Source organism: Rhinopithecus bieti, unplaced genomic scaffold (genome assembly GCF_001698545.2).
Source record: "Rhinopithecus bieti isolate Rb0 unplaced genomic scaffold, ASM169854v2 scaffold_18477, whole genome shotgun sequence".
Classification (NCBI taxonomy): domain Eukaryota; kingdom Metazoa; phylum Chordata; class Mammalia; order Primates; family Cercopithecidae; genus Rhinopithecus; species Rhinopithecus bieti.
The window spans coordinates 559,416-580,376 of record NW_016809209.1 but is presented as its reverse complement, the minus strand read 5'-3'; the positions used below and the strand labels follow the sequence as shown (position 1 = coordinate 580,376).

Here is a 20,961-nt window from a genome sequence, read left to right as displayed (position 1 = left end):
AGGGAAGGGGAACCCTGGAGTTCCTGCTGTGGGAGAAAAAGACCTCAGCTGCGGGGTGGAGGGGTCCTCCCCTCACTCCCCAGCAACCTTCCCCCACCTCACCCCACACACCACCACCAGGGTTGGCGGGGGATGGGGGGGACTCCAATGCAGAGGAAGGGCAAAGGTGAGAGAACCTGGAACCTTAAAGGAGGGCTTCAGCTCGACACACCCCCAGTCCCACCTCGCCCAAGTTTCTATCGAACAGCCCAGCTTGGGCTGTCAGAGTTGGCACAGGAACAAGAAGAGGTGCCTTTGCCCCTCAGCATGCAGAGTATGGGGGGGCCGCCTTTGCCTCCTGGACTTCTGACCCCTTCTAGGGTGAGCATTGCAGGGGAAGGGGTGGATCTGGCCAGGGACTGTCCCTGAGAAGCTGGGTGTGAGGGTGGCTCTCTCTCTTCTGGGGGCTCCCATGGCCATCAGAGAGGCTTGGTAGGGGCAGAGCCCCCTGCCCTGATCCTACTCTCACATCCAGGTATGTCTTCAGGGTGCGAACCACTGGCCCTAGGAAGTATCCACACCTTTTCCCATTCACACCCTTAAGCTGCCAGAGAAAATGCTGGGACTTCAGGCTCCCTTATTCAGACTCAAACCATTCTCTTGCTGAAGCCATCTCTCTATCCAGACACCCCTTGGATTTAAGAATCAACCTGAGGTCGGGCATGGTGGCTCACACCTGTAATCCTAGCACTTTGGGAGGCTGAGGTGAGCAGATCATTTGAGCTCAGGAATTTGAGACCAGGCTGGGGAACATAGCAAGACCCTGTCTTTATAAAAATAAAAGAAATTAGCTGGGCATGGTGGCATGTGCCTGTAGCCCAGCTACTTGGGAGGCTGAGGCAGGAGGATCGCTTGAGCCCAGGAGGTGAAGGCTATGGTGAGCTGTGCTCATGTCACTGCACTTCAACCTGGGTGACAGAACAACACCCTGTCTCCAAAGACAAACAAAAAATCAATTTGAGCCAAGCAGCTGCATCCTCTTAAAGCTCTTTGTCTTTTAGGACCTGGTTCTACTTCCAGGTCATTTGCACACACCAGATTGAGTCAGGACTTGAGGGGAAACACAATTGTGGTGTCATTTCCATGGGATCTGTGCAAGGTGCTGAGCCCAGGAAAGTGGACCCCTCATCCTCCAAACGTATAACCCCATCCCTTCAGGCCAAGCATGTGGGGGAGACAGGAGAAGCCATTCTAGGAACCAGACACATTCTAGTTCCCTCACTTCTCCCCTATACACACACGCGCACACACACATGCACGTGTGCTCTGTCCCCACCTATTCAGGATGCCTGAGAAGGGCCAGGAAGAGACAGGTGCACTGGGACTCCAAGCAGTCCTCCCTGAGGCAGGATCCATGTCCTCGCCCTCCCAGAGCTCTAGTGTGGAATACACAGATTGGACTCATGGCAGTGGCTGGAATTCTCAGCTAATCTAGCCTCCTCCCCTTCCACAGCAGCTTGAATACTTCTTGTGCCCAGGATTTCGCTACCTCTCTGGACAGCCCATTCTCTCCAAATTTCTGGATGGCAGCTCAGGCCCCTGGATGCAGCCGTGACTGCCATAGCACCAGAATTGTGCCTCCGTGCTGGGCTGATCCCCTGCCACCATGCCAAGGATGCTTTCGTATACATTTTGGTGCTCCTGCTGCCTCAGCCACAGGGACGCACTGGTGCACCTGGAGCAGGGTTGTCGTGGGGCTGGGCTGGGAGGGTCTACAGGTGCTGAACTGGGAAGAGTCAAGCTCAAGACTGCCACTTCACAGGTCGCCGAATGACCATAGAGGAGTCCCTGCCTTCCTCTGGTCACAACTTGTCCCTCTGTGAAGTGGAGAGGAAGAGATGAGTGACTGATGACCCCATGGACGTTCTGGATGATTTACAAGCACAGCCTGCTTTCCCTGTTGCCTCTGCCCTGCCCTCCCCTTTCTCTCCATGCATTTAGCTCTTCCTGCTGCCCTGCACCAGGAGTCCACAGAGACATAGAGATAGACTGTGGCTTTGACTTGCTTTATTGAGCCTCTGCGGGAACAAGGAGCCAGTTTTGGCCAGAGCCAACAGTGCGGAGGGGAGAGCTGGGCTGGCACTGCCCACGGAGTGGTAGGAGGCAGGTGGTAGCGTTACAGTTCCAGCAGGCTGAGCTCCCTGTGAGGAGCTGTGTGGGGGGCAGGCCTTGTGCCGTCAGGAGGCCTGAGGCCTTAGGCCTTAGGCCAGCCCTGGGCTCCTGTTCTCCCTCTTCCACCCCCCACCACACCTTTTTAAGCCCTGATTCAGTCCCACCATCCCCATTTCAGCCCCAGGGAGCTGGACAGACAGGGCAGGGAGTCGAACTCACCTGGGGGCAGCAGCATGGGAGGACCCCACTCTGAGAAGGCCAGCGTGTCCTCTTTGTCTTTTTCCCTATACATGGAAGCCCTGTGCCCAGGTGCCAGCCCACCTGTTTCGTATCCGCCTGTAGGCACTCACTTGCCCAGGGCACATGGGCCCAGGCCTGGTCAGCACAGATGCTCTGTTTCCCCAAGAGTGGCCTGGAAGGGGCTGGGGCTGGAGATGGGGCTTGGGCTGGGGATAGGGTGTGGCCAGGAATGTGGAGTGAGCCCAGGGTCCCAGGGGCTGGGGTCTCTCTCCATGTCCATGGCACATGCCTAGGCTTGGTCAGCACATTGATGTATCTATGGAGCTCAGCTGCATACTGGGCCATCTGCTCTGGCGTGGCATTGCCCCCTGGGTACAATGGCTCCAGCAGGGCTCCCCAGGCACCCAGCAGTGGCTGCAGCAACAGAACCACACACGTGGACAGGAGCAGCAGGGAGAGGCAGCAGCATGCAGTAGCCATCTGGGGAGCAAGCAGAGGGGAGGTGGAGGCAGAAGAGCCCGCGCTGCAGATTTTCCTATGCCCAGGAAGCAGGGCCCATCTACCCAGCCCCTTAGCCCATCATCCATTTCTCCAAGCCTGGGACAAGAGGGCAGAGAAAAGGGCCACTCTGAGCTGGCTGCTTCACCTCCTAGACACTGCCTTGGAGGCATAGAGAGCCCGTCCTGTGAGCAGCCCAGCAGCCAGGTCCTCACAAGTTAGAAAAGTGTAGCAGAGAAAATGGGGACATGAGTCCTGGAGACACATATTTCATGACATCCAGGGCCTCATGGCTCAGAGGCAGCAGTAGATAGTGGGAAATAAGGGCACACCAGGTCGCCCACAGGGTGCTGGACACGGAATGAACTGGGGAAGCAAAGGACAGAAATCCATGGCCTTGTGGGTCTGGCCCTCCACTCATCTGTAGAGACAGATATAGGTCCTGGAGAAGACACTGTTGCCCATGTCATCCTGCACAGACCGGCACAGACACTCACACAGGGACACATTCCAGTTCACAGCCACGCACACGAGTGTGTACACACACTTGTCATCAGATGGCTTCTAGCGCGACAGGTCTGTCCAGGTGCAGAGCAAGACCCAAGCAGGACCTTAGACCTTCAAAGGCCCCTGTCCCTGCAAAGTACCAATTCCTTCCCTCCATCCCAGGCCCCAGCCTGGGGGAGTCCTCCAGAGTCCCAAGCAGGCTGAGCCCACTTACCCAGAGTCAGGAATAAACAGTCACTGGACCAAGCAAGGACAGGTCCCTGCCCTCAGCTGGGCCGCTTCATAGCCCTCAGTTCCCTAGAGTCCTCGCCTCCTGTCAGCCTCTCTCACTCCACAGCCCTTACCCCCTCCTCCCACTGTCTCCCTGGTACTCCCAATGCCAGTACTGGGGCCAGAGATGGGAGTGGCACAGGGCAGTGCTGGGGGTGCCAGACTAGCAGCATAGTCGATAAAACTGGACCACAGCAAAAGTCTCCTGTGGGCCCCCATCGCTGACACCCCTTCCCTTTGGGCCCCAGAGCAGGCTTGGTTCAAGAAAGATGGAGTTCTGGGACTTCAGGATGACTGAAAGGTTTTGGTCACAGGTCTTGGAGCTGGCCCTCCCATCTCCTAAGGATCAACTGAAATCAAACGGATTCTCTTGGGACAGAAGATTGAGGCTGCAGCTGGAGCCTCCAGGATGAAGAATGGAAACTCAGGCCATCCTTTGCAGTTTGGAACTAGAACAAGGTGGGAACAGGGAAGGGGCCTCAGGTCCTCAGGCAAGGTGGAAAGGAGTGGGGTGTCAGGTTTGGAGAAAGCTGTTTGGTGGGTACGTAGGATGCAGAATGAGAACTAATGTGCCTGGGTTCAGGGGAAAGGTTGAGGGGGTGCCAGTTTCTGGGAGCCATCCCAGAGCCCCATTCCAGGGGAGTGCTAAAACCAGCATCATTTATAAAGCCTCACCTTTTCCAAAGTGCTCCCAGCTCAGTCACCTCACTAAATCCCTACAGCAACCCACTTTACAGATTCAGGGTCCAAAGTCTGCTCAGAGATGTCAAGTAACTGGCCCCAGACCACACGGCTAGTCAGTGGGAGATCCAGGGTTTGGAACAAAATCTAACTCCAAAGTCTAACTCCAAACCTGAACTGTATTTTTTTCTAAGTGGGAGTGTCAAAGTATTGGTATAATTTCCCACTTTTTTGCTGAGAAACCTGAGGCTCAGAGGTAAAGAGGCTTGCTCAAGATCTCATAGCTACCCAGGTCTCCAATTCTGGCTTAGATTCTCAACCCACTAATCCATCCCCACCAGAATCCCCCGAGTCTCCCCTGCCCAGCGTCTCTTCCCAACCCCAAGTCTCCTTCCCCTGCTCAGGCCAAGGTGGTAACTGACGGTGTCTGGATGACATAGTGACACCCAAGTAGGGAGCAAAGGACTTCTCACTGCTGGCGTTCTGCTGTCCCAGATCAGGATACCAAGAAGTTGGTGGGGGGCTGTTGGGGAAGAGGGTGCCGGAGGTGAAACTCCAGGGATCTGTTAGGGTGAGCTCAGAGTCAGACAGACCTGGGTCCGAATACTGGCTCTGTCACTGCCTGGCTGAGCCAGGGAATGTAATTTCTTTAGCCTCTCCGAGCTTCACTTTTCCTCTCTGTAAAATGAGCTCATCAAGTCCATCTCAAGATAAGCAGAATAAAGGAAGGCTCAGCGAACATCAGTGTTCTGCCTTGATCCTCTCAATTTTTTTTCTTTTCTTTTTTTGAGATGAAGTCTCACTCTGTCACCCAGGCTGGAGTGCAATGGCATGATCTTGGCTGACTGCGACCTCCGCCTCCTGGGTTCAAGCAATTCTCCCAGTCAGCCTCCTGTGTAGCTGGGATTACAGGCACGTGCCACCACAGCCGATTAACTTTTTATGTTTTTGGTAGAGATGGGGTTTCACCATGTTGGCCAGACTGGTCTCAAACTCCTGACCTCAAGTGATCTGCTGGCCTCGGCCTCCCAAAGTGCTGGGATTACAGGCGTGAGCCACTGTGCCTGGCCGATCCTCTCAATTTTGATTTCTGGTAACAAGAAGAGCAGTAATGCTTCACCGGACAACTCACATGCCACAAGGCAAATATGAAAGTCATTCTGCCTCAGCAAGCCTGGGTCTTTCTCTGGACTGAGGTTTTCCACTTGCAAAACAAGGGTGTGAACTGGTGGCTGGTCTCAGGCTGGCTTTGAGTTTGGCAGGTAGAGGCTGCAGCTTACCCCCATGGGACACCAGGCTCCAACCCTTGTCCAAAGGGTTGGAGCTTCCACAGGACCATGGCCTGGAGGGAACTGTTCTGGCTGCTATTCTTGTCGGGACCCAGCCCCACCTGACAGACATGGGTCTAGGGATTGACTCAGATGCCAGGGCCACTTATAGTTCTGTTCTGTCACAGAGATAAACCTAAGTGCCTAAGAAATAACAGGTACTCCACAAATGTCAACCAAACTGCAGCTTTCATTTTCTCCTTTGCAAACAACAGATTCCTCTTCTGGGTCCTCTCAGAGATGTGGTGACAATCTAGAAGTGGTAGTGGAGGTGCTTTCTACACTGCCTGTCCATGTGTATTAGTCCATTTTTCATACTGCTATAAAAAACTGCCTGAGGCTGGGCGCGGTGGCTCACCCTGTAATGCCAGCACTTTTGGAGGCTGAGGTGGGCAGATCACCTGAGGTCAGGAGTTTGAGACCAGCCTGGCCAACATGGTGAAACCCCATCTCTACTAAAAATACAACAATTAGCCGGGTGTGGTGGCACATGCCTGATGTCCCAGCTACAGGGGTGGCTGAAGCAGAAGACTTGCTTGAACCTGGGAGGCAAAGGTTGCAGTGAGCTGAGAGCACACCACTGCACCCCAGTCTGGGCCTCTGTCTCAAAACAAAAAACTAAAAGAACTACCTGAGATTGGGTAATTTATAAAGGAAAGAGGTTTAATTGACTCACAGTTTGGCATGGCTGAGAAGGCCTCAGGAAACTTACAACCATAGCAGAAGGCGTCGGGGAAGCAAGGCACTTTCCTCACGAGGTGGCAGGAAGGAGAAGTGCCTATCGAAGCAGGGAAGAGCAACTTATGAAATCATCAGATCTCATGAGAATTCACTCGCTATCACAAGAATAGCATGGGGAAAACTGCCCCCATGATTCAGTGACCTCCAACCGGTCTCTCCCTTGACGCATAGGGACAATAGGGATTGCAATTCAAGATGAGATTTGGGTGGGGACACAAAGCCTAACCATGTCACCATGTCTAGAACACAGCAATGCTTGCTCATATTCATGTGTTCCTATCTGAGGCGTTTGAACCAGAGTGACTCCATCTTGAACAGGGGCTGGGTAAAATGAGGCTGAGACCTGCTGGGCTGCATTCCCAGGAAGTTAGGCATTTTTAGTCATAGGATGAGATAGGAGGTTGGCACAAGAGACAGGTCACGAGACCCTGCTGATAAAACAGAATGAGGTAAAGAAGCCAGTACAAATACGCAAAAAACAAGAGGCCGATAAAAGAAAGTGACCTCTGATAATCCTTGCTGTTTTTTTTTTTTTTTCCCAGTAAAGATGGCTTCACCATGTTGGCCAGGCTGGTCTCGAACTCCTGACCTCAAGTGATCTGCCCACCTCGACCTCCTAAAGTTCTGGGATTACAGGCGTGAGCATGCCCGGCCTCACTGATCATTATACACTAATTATAATACATTAGCATGCTAAGAGATGCTCCCACCAGTGTCAGACAGTTTACAAGTATCATGGCAACATCTGGAAGTTACCTTACATGGTCTAAAAGGAGACGGAAACCTCAGTTTTGGGAAATCCCCACCCTTTTCCTGGAAAACTCATGAGTAACCTACCCCTTGTTTATTAGTATATGGTCAAGACATAACCATAAAAACAGCCAACCGGCAGCCATGGGGGCTGCTCTGCCTATGGAGTAGCCATTCTTCTGTTTCTTTTCTTTTCTTTTTTTTTTTTGGAGATGGAGTTTCGCTGTTGTAAGACTGGAGTGCAGTGGTGCAATCCCGGCTCACTGCAACCTCCGCCTCCTGGATTCAAGCAATTCTCCTGCCTCAGCCTCCCGAGTAGCTGCAATTACAGGCATGTGCCTCAAAGCCCGGCTAATTTTGTATTTTTAGTAGAGATGGGATTTCTCCATGTTGGTCAGCCTGGCCTTGAACTCTCGACCTCAGGTGATCCACCCACCTTGGCCCAGGCATGAGTCACTGCACCTGGCCCTCTTTTGTTTCTTTACTTCCCTTTTATTTATTTATTTTGTAAGATGGGGGCTCATTTTTTTGCCCAGGCTCAAACAATCTGCCTGCCTCCTCCCAAGGCGCTGGGATTACCGGCATGAGCCACCGGGCCTGGCCCTCGTTTCCTTCCTTCTCTGATAAACTTACTTTCACTCTACTCTGTGGACTCACCCTGAATTCTTTCTTGGAGGAGCTCCAAGAACCTTCTTTTAGGGTCTGGGTCAGGACCCCTTTTCAGTAACTCCCATAGTGCTTACCACAGAGCCCTGCCCTGAAATCACCAATTCCCGGCCTACAGATGCACTAAATGAATATGATGGTGGTGCCTCTTCCCCTGCCCACACCACGCCCTGTGGCACGAGGAGGATGGCCACTGACAGTGATGGGGATGGAGTAAGTGCTGTGAGCCTAGGAGAGGAACACCTCAGAAACACCTGAGGTCCCAGAGTGAACGAGGCAGGTAAAGGAGCAAAGGGAATGGGGCCCCCACATACGTGAACCCAGGGCAGTAGTTTGGCCTGCATTGTGTCCTCCATCACACCCCCAGTCCTTGCTGTCTAACTGCAATCCCTGCTGCTTTCAGTGAATGACCAATGAGTGGTCATTTATTGCACATCTATTCTGGGCCTGGTGGGGGCAGCAGGTGGAGATGAAGAAGCAAGAGTTCTGCAAGGAAGTCCAAGCTGTGTGAGGAGCCGGCGGATGGGTTCCTTTTTTTTTTTTTTTTTTTTTTTTTTTTTTTTTTTTTTTTTTGAGACAGGCTGTTACTCTGTCACCTAGGCTGGAGTGCAGTGGCACGATCATGTTCACTATAGCCTCTGCCTCCTGGTTCAAGGGATCCTCCCATCTCAGCTTCCCAAGTAGCTGAGATCACAGGTGTGTGCCACCACACCACACCACAATTTTTTTTTCTTTTAAATTTTGTGTAGAGACGGGCTCAAGTGATCCACCCGCCTCAGCATCCCAAGGTGCTAGAATTCAAGAGTGAGTCACTGCACCTGGCCAAGACGGTTTTTTGTTTTTGGGTTTTTTTCCCTTTTTCTTTTTTTTTTTTTTTTTGAGACAGAGTCTCACTCTGTCACCTAGGCTGGAGTGCAGTGGCACAATCTCAGCTCACTGCAAACTCTGCCTCCTGGGTTCAAGTGATTCTCTTGTCTCAGTCTCAATGAAGAGATAGGACCCAATGATTTCTAGATGACGTCCAAAGGACATCATGTTTCTAGCGGATAATGCTAGGTGCCCTAATATCCATGTCCTCCTTTCATCATCAAAGAGCTTGAGGTGGTACATATGTAGGTTTGTTATATAACAAAAAAATCCATTTATAAATAAAAATGCTTTTAAAAACAAAGAGCTGGAGATGGGCACACAGACACTCAGCTAAAGACATCTCGTAGGTTGTCCTTGCAGCTAAGTGGGGCCATGAGACTAGGCTTTAACCAATGGGCTGAGAGTTAAAGTGATTTCTCTCTTTTGGTTTTTAGGAATGGATGTGCCTGCCTGTGGCAGATTATATTTTTCAGAGATGACCACAAAAATACCTCCTATCTCATATGTGATTCTACAGTGGGGCCTATGTCCCCTCTTCTTGAATATGTGTGCACTTGTGATTGCTCTGACGAACAGAGTATGGGGTATGATGCCATGTGACTTCTGAGGCTGGGTCACAAAAAGCAATTGTTATGAGTTAAATTGCATGCCCCCGCCCCCCGCCAAATTCATATGATGCAGTCTTAACTCCTACTACCTCAGAATGTGTCCTTATTTAGAAAGAGAATCACTGCAGATCTAATTAGTTAAGGTAAGGTCTCCTTATAAAAAGGGTAATTTGGGCACAGAAACAGACATGCATAGACGGAAGACGATGTGAAGAGACACAGCTCAGACACCTATCTTCAAGGCAAGGAGAGAGGCCTGGAATAGATCAGAAGGAATCAACCCTGGCAACACCTTCATTTCAGACGACTAGCCTCCAGAACTGTCGTTTAAACACCCAGTCTGGGATTCTTTGTTATGGCAGCCCTAGCAAACTAAATAGCAATGCCACCTTCATCCAATTCTCTGGAAATAAGCAGGAAGCCAGTTATCATGTAAATCCAGCTACCCCAAGAGTATCATGCTGGAGAGCCCACATGTAGGTACGATGGTCAGCAGCCATGGCTGAACTCAACAACCAGCACCAGCATGGGAGTGAGCCTTCTCAGGCATCAGCCCAGTGGATCATTTAGATAACTGCAGATCTGCCAACCTCTGATTGTATTCGCTTGTGAGACTCAAAGTGAGAACTGCTGAGGTGAGCGCTTCCTGGTCCTGACCCGCAAAATCATGAGTGACATACAACGGTTGTTTGAGGCTGCCAAGTTTTAGGGTAACTTATTATACAACATAGGAACCAGAGCACCTGCCCTCTCCCTTCTCCCACTTGCCACTGGCTGGAACACAGATGAGATCTTGGCGGACTGTCTTCAGTCCTGTAAATGACAAAGATGAGGGCTTGGGGAAGCCACAAATGAGCCTGGGCTTTTGGATGCCCTCATGGAGCAGAGCTGCCAACTCCCCAGATGTCACTTGCATTTCAGGTAAGAGAAATAAATTTCCATCCTGTTTAAGTCACTGTTAATTCCATCTGTTTTTTTTTTTTTAAACTAAATCAATATCCTACTAATATCGTATATGTAAAATGAACAGCTCTGTGTCTAGCACATAAATAAGTGCTTTTTGGAAAGGTAGTTATTACTATTTCATTATTATTATACTAATAATAGTTATTAATGTGATTACCCTAAACTGCTCAACACTCCTCAAAATGAACATGAGGAGGACCCATGTCACTGATGGTCCATGAGACCTGTCAAGCTGCGCAGAAATTGTCTGTGGTCATGTGTAATTCATACCAGGTCTCTCTTCCATCCACCTTAAACTGAATACCGCTCTCCCAGGCAGACCAATAGATAGGGGATCACGGACACCAACACACAGACACATCCTCCCACTGCCCACCCACACAATGAGCCGAAGCTCCGGGTAGCCACTGTATGCTCCCATCCCACCTGTACCATCGCAGGAGAGAAGACAGGCAGCAAAATGGGATGGAAAGTGGGTCTAAGATAATGAGTGGGGAGAGGCAGCCAGAGAAACTAACTCCCTCCCCAGGAAATCAGGCAAGGCTTCCGGGAGGAGGTGACCACTATCCTGAGAGTATCTTCCAGGCTGAAGAGAGGGAAAGGGCTCTCTGCAAGCAGGGAGAGTGGCATGGGCAAAGGCATGGAGCATCAGAATCCACACAGCCACTGACCTACACCTGCCTCCTCAGCCTCACCCTTTCAGCTCTACCTCCAGGGAGGCTGGAGGGCAGCACAGGGAAGGGTGGGTGTCAGAGCCCTGTGGCCCCCTGGGGACCTGTGTCCAAGCCATGACCTACTCTGCAGCTACGGCAGAGTCAGCTTTAGAGTCTTCTATTCTTCCAGAGCCATGGAACTGCAAACAGTACTTCAAAACCCTGGTCCACGCAGGGAAGCCTGCAGTCTTCCTGTCCTTTTTACCCTCTCTGGGTCAAAGGCTTTGGCCTCAACCTGATTATCCCCCTCATCTCCTAGTCCCCTGCCAGATTTGGGTAGGTCTTGCTGAACTAGAAGCCCAGGAGACATCCCATAGACACAGGAGGCTGCATGTGAGGAAGGAGACATAGGCCTTTCCTTCCTGAGGCCCCAGGAGGGAGACAGGACACAGAGACATAGACAAAACTCTCAGTGAATAGAGCAGAGGCCCTGAGAGCTGGGCAGCCAGAGAGGCAGGAAGAGTGCAATTGGGCAATCAAGGCAAGCTTCTTGGAGGAAAGGGGCAGGGAAGGGTGGATGTCAGGGAAGATCACCCTATAGGCAGACTCTGGAATCGGTGCAGAAGGGTGAGTTTAAACATCCACAGTGCCTTTAGGCTTCAGTATCTAGACCAGGGGAGGGGGGGCGGTACATGGGAGGGCGTCCCTATGGCCTTGTCACTAGGAAAGCACAGTTCGTGACTTATCCAGAGTGTGAATTCAACGAGATGAGACAGGGTAGTTTTTTAGCAATCGGGCAGCCTCCACATTCCCCATTGCTGCTCTGCTCGGGGAAGGGGGACGGTAGAAATTACCTGCCTCTCCCGCCAGGACACACACACACACGGCTCTTCCTCCACAGCCCCATCTTGGACCACGCCACCGCCAGCCACTCCAGTCCTAGGCACTACTAATACAGCTCCTAGGGAAGCGCCCCGAGGTCTTGGTGCCCGGCCGGGCCCCAGCCGTCCTTGGTTTCACGGGGTTGGGTGCGGAAGGGACAGCCCTGTCCCCATCTACTCTGCTAGGCTGCCTAGCAGGCTCCTGTCCACGCTCCCTGCCCCTTCTTCCAGAGCCCCATCCACCCCTGCCCCAACTCAACTCGAGTTCCTTCCACAGCCTTCCCTGGTCTGGGCGCTGTCCAGCCCTAGGCTGGGTGGTCAAGTCTTCCTTGGGCTCCCAGCAGAGGGAACCCCCGCCCCCGCCCCAGCCTTGTCCTGGAGCGCCTCTGTCCGAGTCGGTTTTCGCTCCTCTGGCCCCCACGCCTCCACCACCGTCCACTTCTACGAGACCTCCATGAAGGGAAAGAAAAGGAAATACAAAGGCACACATTCCGTATCTGTGGAATTCGCTCTTTATTTTGGGACCAGGGAAGGAGCACACACAGCCCTGCAGCTCAAGGGGCGAGGGCACCGAGACGCAGGACTGCGGTATCCGAACCCCGCCCAGATGCAGTCGGGAGGCGGAATCCGGGTTTCCGGGGTCGGGAGTGAACATGCAAATGAGGTGGGCGTGGTCTGCAGATCTCCCAGGAGGCCTCAGGGGTCCTCACCACAGGTCTGCGCCTCCGGCCTGCGGGAGTGAAGGGAAAGGAATCCGATGTGGGGAGGCGAGCCTGGGAGACGTCGAAAGTGATGTACCAGGGTGGGGCCAGACCGCGCTCTCGGAGGCAGGATGTTATGTGACTTGACGGGGGCGCTTTTACTGCGACCTGCCCGGGCGGTCCTTGCCCTCTGGGAAGAACGTTTTGGAAAGGCGCGTGTCCGGGCTGTCTTCCCATGCCTGGGGGCGGGGCCTGGAAGGGCGTGGTCAGATCTGACCACGCCCCCAGTGGAGAGGGGCCACAGGGGGAGAGCCCCAGGGGTCCCGCCCGGCCCACCCCGCGCCTGCGCTCACCACGGCCAGGTGACCAGGTTGAGGTAGTGGCTCAGGGAGGCGTAGTAGCGGCTCAGCTCCTCCAGGGAGGCGTCTTCGCCGGGAGCCTCGGTTTGATGGGGTGGGCCTCGACCAGCGCCCCCAGGTAGACGAGCAGGGCCAAAAGCACTGTGGCCATGGTAGGCCACGACCTGCGCAGCGACACCATCTGGGAAAGCGACACTGGGGTGTGGGTCCTTCCGAGCCTCGATCCTCCACGGCAGGAGGCTGCGGCTGCCGTCGGGGCCGCGCTCCGGCGCTCTCCCTGGGGCTGGTAGCGGACCAAGGTTCAGCAACCAGCTTGCCGTGTGTTCTCCGGCACTGCACCGTCTCCTGCCTCAGTTTCCTAATCTGTCAGAGGGACATAAGCCCTGCCTGACATAACCCCCCCCCGCCCCCGCTGCTGCCCAGAGAGGTAAATTAGAGAAGAGGGTTGTGCCGGCAACGGGACTCCCGGGGACTCCCGGGCCTCCCTTCCCACCTCCAATGGCCCCCTCCAATCCAGTTTCCCACCACTCACGCCCAGCTTCCACCATTACAGCTTCAGTTTCCCCACAAAACAGCCTGGATTTCCTGGTACCAGACCATGCTTGAGCCCCCAGCTACTCACAGCGACAGCTTATGAAGCAGATGAGCAGGAGGTAGAAGGCGAGGGAAGTTTCAGGGGCTGCACTGGGTCAGGTCAAGTTGAGGCCTCCTCTGCTCAGGGCTTTCCTTTCCGGGCTTATATCCCCGCCTGGAAAGGAAGAGGAGTCCCACGGGGAGGGTGAGCCATCAGGGGGTGAGCCCTTCTTCCTCCTTCCACCCCCGCCAGATCGCTGAGCTTACACCCAGCCAGTGTGTGACGTCTCCACCTCACAGGAGCTCAGGGGGCAGCTGCCATGCTCAAATTTGGGGTCCCACTGGATGGGGTACCTAGCCTGAACTCTGTGTTCAGCCCACAGCCCCTGCCCCCAGGGGCAGGTCTAGCCTCCTGAGGAAGTGAAGTGGTTGGACCTAGACTCCTGGGGCAGCCCCTAGGACCAGGGATGAGATTCTGTCTTCCCTAGCCTGTGCGTGGGTGGGAGTGGAGGGTGGGAGGGTGGACACATTTCCTCCAGCCTGTGGGATCTGTGACCACTCTTTCCAAAACACAATCATTTTCAGCCTCTGCTCAGTAATACCTTGGAGAAGGGCTTAGGAGTGACAGGACCTCTGGAAGAAAGTCTTTATCCTGGAGGCAGGGGTGGGAGCACCTGACCTTGGCTCCTGACCTGCAGTTTATGGTATCCTGGGGGAGAGACCTCTCTGAACGCTCCATTATGTTCTCTCTCCATTAAAGAGTTGGGAAAAGAGGCAGGAGGAGGCAGAAGCCAGTCCCCCCACAAGAAGCAGCTGAGTCGGCTACCTGTGTATCCAGCCTGGCACACGAAGACCCCGGTCCAGCCATGTGTGGCATAGAGCCCCCTCCCCAGGCAATGTCCCCACCCCTATGCAGGTGTCAACAAAGGTACTGGTGTCTTCTGGGCCTGAGTGATGCCAAGGCTTCCCAAGCACGTGCCACTGTCCCCAGCCCATGACAGTCTCCACTGGCCTCTGAAGCCCAGATCCTTTGAAGGAAAGGACTCATGTTTATTAAGCACCTACTGTGCACTAGGTAGTACATAATTTCAGACATCACAAAACAATGAGCTGAGTTTATCTCCATTTTCCAGATGAGGAAACTGAATCCCTGATGGAGCAGCCAAAGTTACCCATGATTCAAACAGCAAAAGGAGGGTGAGGCAGACCCCAGGAAGAGGACCTCTCAATTGTGAGGGGCAGAAAGGCTCAGCACCTGGAGTAGCCATGTGGTGCTGGAGGCAGGCCTGGGAGCAGGGACCCAAAGGCTATGTCTGAGGCCCACCACCCACTCTGAGAGGCTGAGTAGGGGAAGGGCCTCCAGACTGCCAACCCCCTCAAACCCACCTGCCCGGTAGGAGAGAGGGCTGTGGGAAGGTCTCTCCATAAAGCCCTTCCAGCTTCCTCTCCCTGGCCTGGCCAGACTTCCAATACTTCCAGATGTCCCATCAGCCTATGGGGGCTGAAGGGGCCAACTTGTCCAGGTCGCTGGTTCTGAGCCAGCCCCTCCAGCCCCAGGACAGATGGCTGTGGGTGCTATTTTTAGAGCTCTCCTGAGGGGAAGAGTTCAGGGCTTTCTCAGTCACCCTTTTATGGGTTCAATCATGGGCATTCTCTGCAAATGGCTCCTTATCAGCCAGTCAGGCCCCATGGGACTCCACATCCCAGGAAGCACCAGGGTGCCCTGCTGAGCATGGAGGTGGAAGAGGACACCAGGACAAGGGATATAGATCCTACCTTTGGAGGAAGGAGAAAAATCATTCTTCTTAGGGACTCCTCATCCAGGGGGTAAGGCACAGCCCTGTCCTTCAAGAACCCCAGTCTCAAAGGAGAGACATGGCCGTATCATGGGGGATCCTCAATCTGAGGGGTTCCCAGAACATAGATACAGAGAGACAAACAGAGAGACAGCTGTTGTCCTGTTTGGAGGGTGACAGCAGAAATCAAAGAATTCCACCCCTCCATGGAAAGACAAAAGACAGGTGCGCACCCTAGGATGGAGGGGGCAGTGGGAGCTGGTTAGGACATCTGTGTTCCCAGGAGTCAGGGCCTACAGAAGGACCCTGCAGGCTAACAGGGGCAAGGATACCAGAGGGTAGGGGGCTCTTTGCTCTTCTGACCCTGCGGCACTAACCATGGTGGTGATAGGGGGTTTCTAGTGCACTGATTCTGGGCAGAGAGATGGAGCCTGTGAGATGTCCACAGGGAATCTGACATCCCTGGAATCCCGTCATGTCTTTGGGAGATATGGGGTCCAAGGACAGATGGAAAGAGAGGAGAGACATTATAGAAGCTAAAGGGCATGGGATGGCTTGAATTTGGGCTACAACCCCTGAAGAAGTCACTTCCTCATTTATAGCCAAAGTAAATGGGTGCCCAGGTAGTCTCAGTGTGGACCAGAAGCCAGCCTCACACATCCCTCCAAGCTCTCCCTATCCATCATACCCCCATCCTCCAATTTAACTCCCCAATTATAGGGCAAGCCGATTGGTTCATTAATCACCGCCTCCTCATCGGAGAGCTTGTTAACTTGCTGATTAGCGGGGAGTATGTCTCAGCCCTCTATCAATGGGCTTGGCTACCTCCATCCACACACCCACACCCATCATTGATGCATGACTCAGTGGCCATGAGATGTGTCTGGGCAGAAAGTTCAGAAACAATTGTTTTTGTAGATGTTTGAGACCAGGGCCTGCCTCCAACTTGTCCTTGAAGGGTAGGGGACAGAATCACTAGGACTTCCTTGGCCCCATTCTCAGAGCACCAGGCAAGGCCACCCTAAGTCATGGAGACCATGGACCTGGACCCCAGCCAACAATTCCCCTTGTCTGGTGGGCTCAAGGGCCACTCATCAAGAGGGTGTGGCCTCTGCCATTCATCCCTAGAGGTTTAGAATTCTGCACCCCATCACCCACCTGCCCATACCCACTCCCCACACATAAGGCCTCTCTGATCATTGTGCACTGTGCAGCACTGGCCCACTGCCCTTCCACCTGCAGGCATTTCCTCAGGCCCAGGGTCCTGCAGACAGCAGGTTGTTACACAGCAAGAGTAATTCCATCCTCATTCAACAAGCACTTAGGAAGTCCCTGCTGTGTGCCAGGCACTCATCTAGGGACTGGGATAGGGCAGTGAACAAACAGACAAAACAAAACCGTTGCCCTCATAGAGCTCACATTCTAGTGACATAGAAATAGAAAATAAATCAATAAGCATGGAGGCTGGGCGCGGTGGCTCATGCCTGTAATCCCAGCACTTTGGGAGGCTGAGGCAGGTGGATCACCCGAGGTCGGGAGTTCGAGACCAGCCTAACCAACATGGTGAAATCCCGTCTCTACTAAAATATAAAAAGTAGCCAAGTGTGGTGGCACATGCCTGTGATCCCAGCTACTCGGGAGGCTGAGGCAGAATTGCTTGAACCTGGGAGGCGGAGGTTGCAGTGAGCTGAGATGTTGCCACTGCACTCCAGCCTGGGTGACAAAGTGAGATTCTCTCTCAAATAAATAAATAAACAAATAAATAAGCATGGAATATGTCTGATAAGTGCTATAGAGAAAAATCAGAGCCAGGTATAGTGGCTCATGTCTGTAATCCCAGTGCTCTGGTAGACCAAGGTGGGAGGGTCACTTGAGCCCAGGAAGGAAGTGACGAAGCAAACCACGAAGCTACCTTGGGAAGAGTGGGAAGTAGGTTTGGGAAACAGTGATGCCAAGAAGGAAGGAATTTTCACTTTTTGTGATAGGCGTTCTCCTAGGAGCCCTCCCTCTTACCTGAAGCTTCTGCAAAACGCAGTAACAGATACCTGTGACATGCTGCGCCCCCAAGGCTCAGGCTTCGCTCTAGAACAGAGGTAGGCAAACTCTTTCTGTAAAGGACCAGATAGTAAATATTTTAGGCTCTGTGCTCCAGACAGTCTTTGTTGACACTGTTAGGCTCAGCCATGGTAGCTTGAAAGCAGCCACTGAATACACCAAAAAAAGGAATGGACATGGTAGTGCTTCAGTAAATCTTTACTTACAGACATTAAAGTTTGAATTTCGTATAATTTTCATGGCATAAATTTTTTTTAAAGTTTTTTTCAACCACTTACAGATTCAACCACTTTAAAAGCCATTCTTTTATATTATTGAGCTCAAGGAATCCTCTGGCCTCAGCCACCCAAAATGCTGAGATTATAGCCATGAGCCACTGTGCCTGGCCTAAAAGGCATTTTTTTTTTTTTTTTTTTTTTTGAGACAATCTCACTCTGTCCAGAGCCCAGGCTGGAGTGCAGTGGTGTGATCTCAGCTCACTGCAACCTCCCCTTCCCAGGTTCAAGGGATTCTCCTGTCTCAACCTTCTAAGTAGCTGGGACTATGGGTGCACCCCACCATGCTCGGCTAATTTTTGTATTTTTTGTAGAGACGGGGTTTCACCACGTTGGCCAGGCTGGCCTCGAACTCCTGACTTCAAGTGATCTGCCTGCCTTGGCTTCCCAAAGTGCTGGGATTACAGGTGTGAGCCACCACACCCGCCCCTAAAAGACATTTTTAACCCACAGGATGTATAAAAACAGGCCCACAGGGCCATAGTTTGCTGACCCCGGTCTAGAAAAGCAAGAACTCAGCTACCTCTGCTCTGGGTTGAGTTGTCTGTTTACCAAGAGTTGATTAGGTGTGTCCCTAGCCTGTTTATGCCAGGTGTATTGTCATTGTAATCATATAATTGAATTAAATATTACATAAACTGATGAGATATGAGTGCATAAAGAATTGTTTCCTTGCAAATGACATTAAATGCTTTGGAAGTAATACACAAAGATTTGCTGACATGTTGAATTAGATGTGAAGGATAAACTATTCAGGGAAAATCCTAAAAATCTAGAAGTGTTCTATATCAGATTGCTTCACAAGTGTCTTTAAGTTTAAATAAATTGAAAATAATAGGTGATTAATTACAGGATTGTGGGTGTGATTTATGCAAGAAAGTCAAAGGGGGATTTGAGTCAAGATACCCAAAGAAAAACTAGTGCCTGAATGTGAATTTTCTATACGTGTCTGTTTTTATGATTGCCCACTTGAACTGACTTTTTCAAAAGACTGGTCAATGACTCAGACCTGCTTATATCAAAACAAGGGCTTTTCCAGTATTGTATATATTTCCAATATAGTTTGAATGTTTTATAGGGTATTTCTTTTTTGTTTTTTTCTTTTTGAGATGGAGTTTCGCTCTTGTGGCCCAGGCTGGAGTGCAATGGTGCGATCTCGGCTCACCGCAACCTCTGCCTCCTGGGTTCAAGTGATTCTCCTGCCTCAGCCTCCCGAGTAGCTGGGATTACAGGCATGCACCAACATCCCCAGCTAATTTTGTATTTTTAGTAGAGACAGGGTTTCTCCATGTTGGTCAGGATGGTCTCAAACTCCTGACCTCAGGTGATCTGCCCACCTCGGCCTCCCAAAGTGCTGGGATTACAGGCGTGAGCCATCATGCCTGGCCAGGGCATTTCTATTTAATGGCTTAAAGAACAACCGAAGAATTTTTAAAAACCAATATAAATCAAATGCAGGTGTGTGTTGTGAAGCCTGAAATCAGATACTGTGAGGGGCCCTGGGCTCCAGTCCCCGGAAGCTCTGTGCACATCCCCTCCACACGAGTGCCCCTGTTCCCAATCTGAATCCAAAACTTTTTCTAGGGCTCAACAGTCTCAAGAGGCTTGTGCTGCTGGTGCAGAAGCTCAAGTCCTGAAAGAGGTATGGATTCAAGGAGAAGCAGTTCTGACCTGGTTCAGACACGGTCAGCTCCCTGATTCACCAGGCCCCTGTGGACTTGTGTCTTTGTGGCTCCTGGTATCTGATGTGCTGGTATGTGGTGGCTCTTAGGTTATTGAATCGATCAGTCAACAAGTGAACATATTAGTTAAAATATTGGTGCACCTGCCTTAATAGAGACCAAATAACAGTAACTTAAATACCATAGATATTTATTTCTCTCTCATGTAAGGGTCCAAGCTGGCAGCTGGGGGATAGGGTGCCTCTGATCTACAAGGAGCCCGAGCACCATCTGTCTTGTTATTCCAAGATTGTGCATCCATCCACATAGTTTAAGAATGTTCATTACTGGGCCTGGCATGGTGGTTACGCTTGTAATCCCAGCACTTTGGGAGGCTGAAGCGGGCAGATCACAAGGTCAGGAGTTCGAGACCAGCCTGGCCAATATTGTGAAACCCTGTCTCTATTAAAAACACAAAAATTAGCCAGGCATGGTGGCGCTTGTCTGTAGTCCCAGCTCTTCGGGAGGCTGAGGCAGAAGAATCGCTTGAAACCGGGAGGCAGAGGTTGCAGTGAACCGAGGTCATGCCACTGCTCTCCAGGCTGGATGACAGAGAGAGACTCCGTCTCAAAAAAAAAAAAAGAATGTTCATTACCCCACATTCATATTCCAGGCACAGGGATAAGAAGCAAGGAAGGAGAGAGCAATTTTGCCCTTGAAGAGTGTGGTGTGGTGAAGGTCTGGTTCCCGGCCCACACCTGTAATCCCAGCACTTTGGGAGGCTGCAGCGGGGGGACCACTTGAGCCCAGGAATTTGAGACCAGTCTGGGCAACCTAGCAAGACCCTGTTTCTACCAGAACAAAAAATAAATTAGCCTGGTATGGTGGTGTGTGCCTGTAGTCACAGCTACTTGGGAGGCTGAGGTGGGAGGATCACCTGAACTTGGGAGGTCAGGGCTGCAGTGAATTGAGATTGTGCCACTGCACTCCAGCCTGGGCAACAGAGCAAAACCGCATCTCAAAACAAAACAAAGAAGTGGGGGAGGAAGGAGAGTATCAGTAAGAATAGCTAATGGATGTTGGGCAGAATACCTATGTGATGGGATGATTTGTGCAGCAGACCACCATGGCACACATTTACCTATGTAACAAACCTGCACATCCTGTACATGTACCCCTGAACTTAAAAATTGGAAATCAAAGAAAAAAAAAAAAGAGGCCAGGTGTGGTGGCTCACACCTGTAATTCCAGCACCTTGGGAGGCCAAGGCAGGCAGATCATGTGGTCAGGAGTTCGAGACCAGTCTGACTAACATAGTGAAATCCTGTCTACAAAAAATACAAAAATTAGCCAGGCGTGGTGGCACTTGCCTGTAATCCCAGCTACTCAGGAGGCTGAGACAGGGGAATTGCTTGAACCCGGGAGGCGGAGGTTGCAGTGAGCTGAGGTTGCACCACTGGACTGCAGCCTGGGTGACAGAGCGAGACTCCGTCTCAAAAGAAGGAAAAAAAAAAAAAAAGAAGAAAAGTTTGGCGAGGAAACTGCATTGCTTCTTGTACTCCTATCCCATTGGCCAGAATGTAGTCATGTGGCCATCCCTAGCTAGAAGGCACTTGGCCTCTGTTTTGCTCCGTTTTCCCCAACCCTCATGTCACCCAGTCTCTGTCTTCTCTGCTTACCTGTCCCTTACCACAATGAAGGCTGTATGGCTTCACCTCAGCATACAGCCTC

General features: G+C 51.9%; 1 protein-coding gene and 2 long non-coding RNA genes across 3 annotated transcripts in view; 1 reads left to right on the top strand and 2 right to left on the bottom strand.

Annotated features, from left to right (window-relative positions):
- Window positions 1-1,505: 1,505 nt before the first annotated feature.
- Window positions 1,506-2,887, bottom strand: LOC108539944 (uncharacterized). Its single transcript, XM_017888907.1, has 2 exons — window positions 2,371-2,887; window positions 1,506-2,180 (listed from the first exon to the last, which is right to left on the bottom strand). Exons 1-2 carry the CDS (start codon window positions 2,869-2,871, stop codon window positions 1,977-1,979), a joined length of 705 nt encoding a protein of 234 aa, XP_017744396.1. The 5' UTR covers window positions 2,872-2,887; the 3' UTR covers window positions 1,506-1,976.
- Window positions 2,321-20,961, top strand: part of LOC108539948 (uncharacterized) — a 26,602-nt gene continuing 7,961 nt past the window's right edge. The window contains exons 1-3 of the long non-coding RNA XR_001888534.1: window positions 2,321-4,125; window positions 7,951-8,112; window positions 9,137-10,231. This is a non-coding gene — a long non-coding RNA (uncharacterized LOC108539948). The remainder of the gene's footprint in view (window positions 4,126-7,950; window positions 8,113-9,136; window positions 10,232-20,961) is intronic.
- LOC108539947 (uncharacterized) overlaps window positions 12,307-20,961 on the bottom strand; it is a 21,283-nt gene continuing 12,628 nt past the window's right edge. Inside the window, exons 2-6 of the long non-coding RNA XR_001888533.1 lie at window positions 17,253-17,347; window positions 15,220-15,345; window positions 13,493-13,618; window positions 12,865-13,051; window positions 12,307-12,540 (exon numbers count right to left, since the gene is read on the bottom strand). This is a non-coding gene — a long non-coding RNA (uncharacterized LOC108539947). The remainder of the gene's footprint in view (window positions 12,541-12,864; window positions 13,052-13,492; window positions 13,619-15,219; window positions 15,346-17,252; window positions 17,348-20,961) is intronic.

Excerpts from the sequence above, each read along its gene's own strand:
- LOC108539944 (XM_017888907.1), bottom strand. The coding sequence starts at position 2,871 with ATGGCTACTGCATGCTGCTGCCTCTCCCTGCTGCTCCTGTCCACGTGT. Across the intron at positions 2,181-2,370 it reads TCCCATGCTGCTGCCCCCAG|GGAGCTCAGCCTGCTGGAAC; the intron begins GTGAGTTCGACT and ends AGCTCCTCACAG.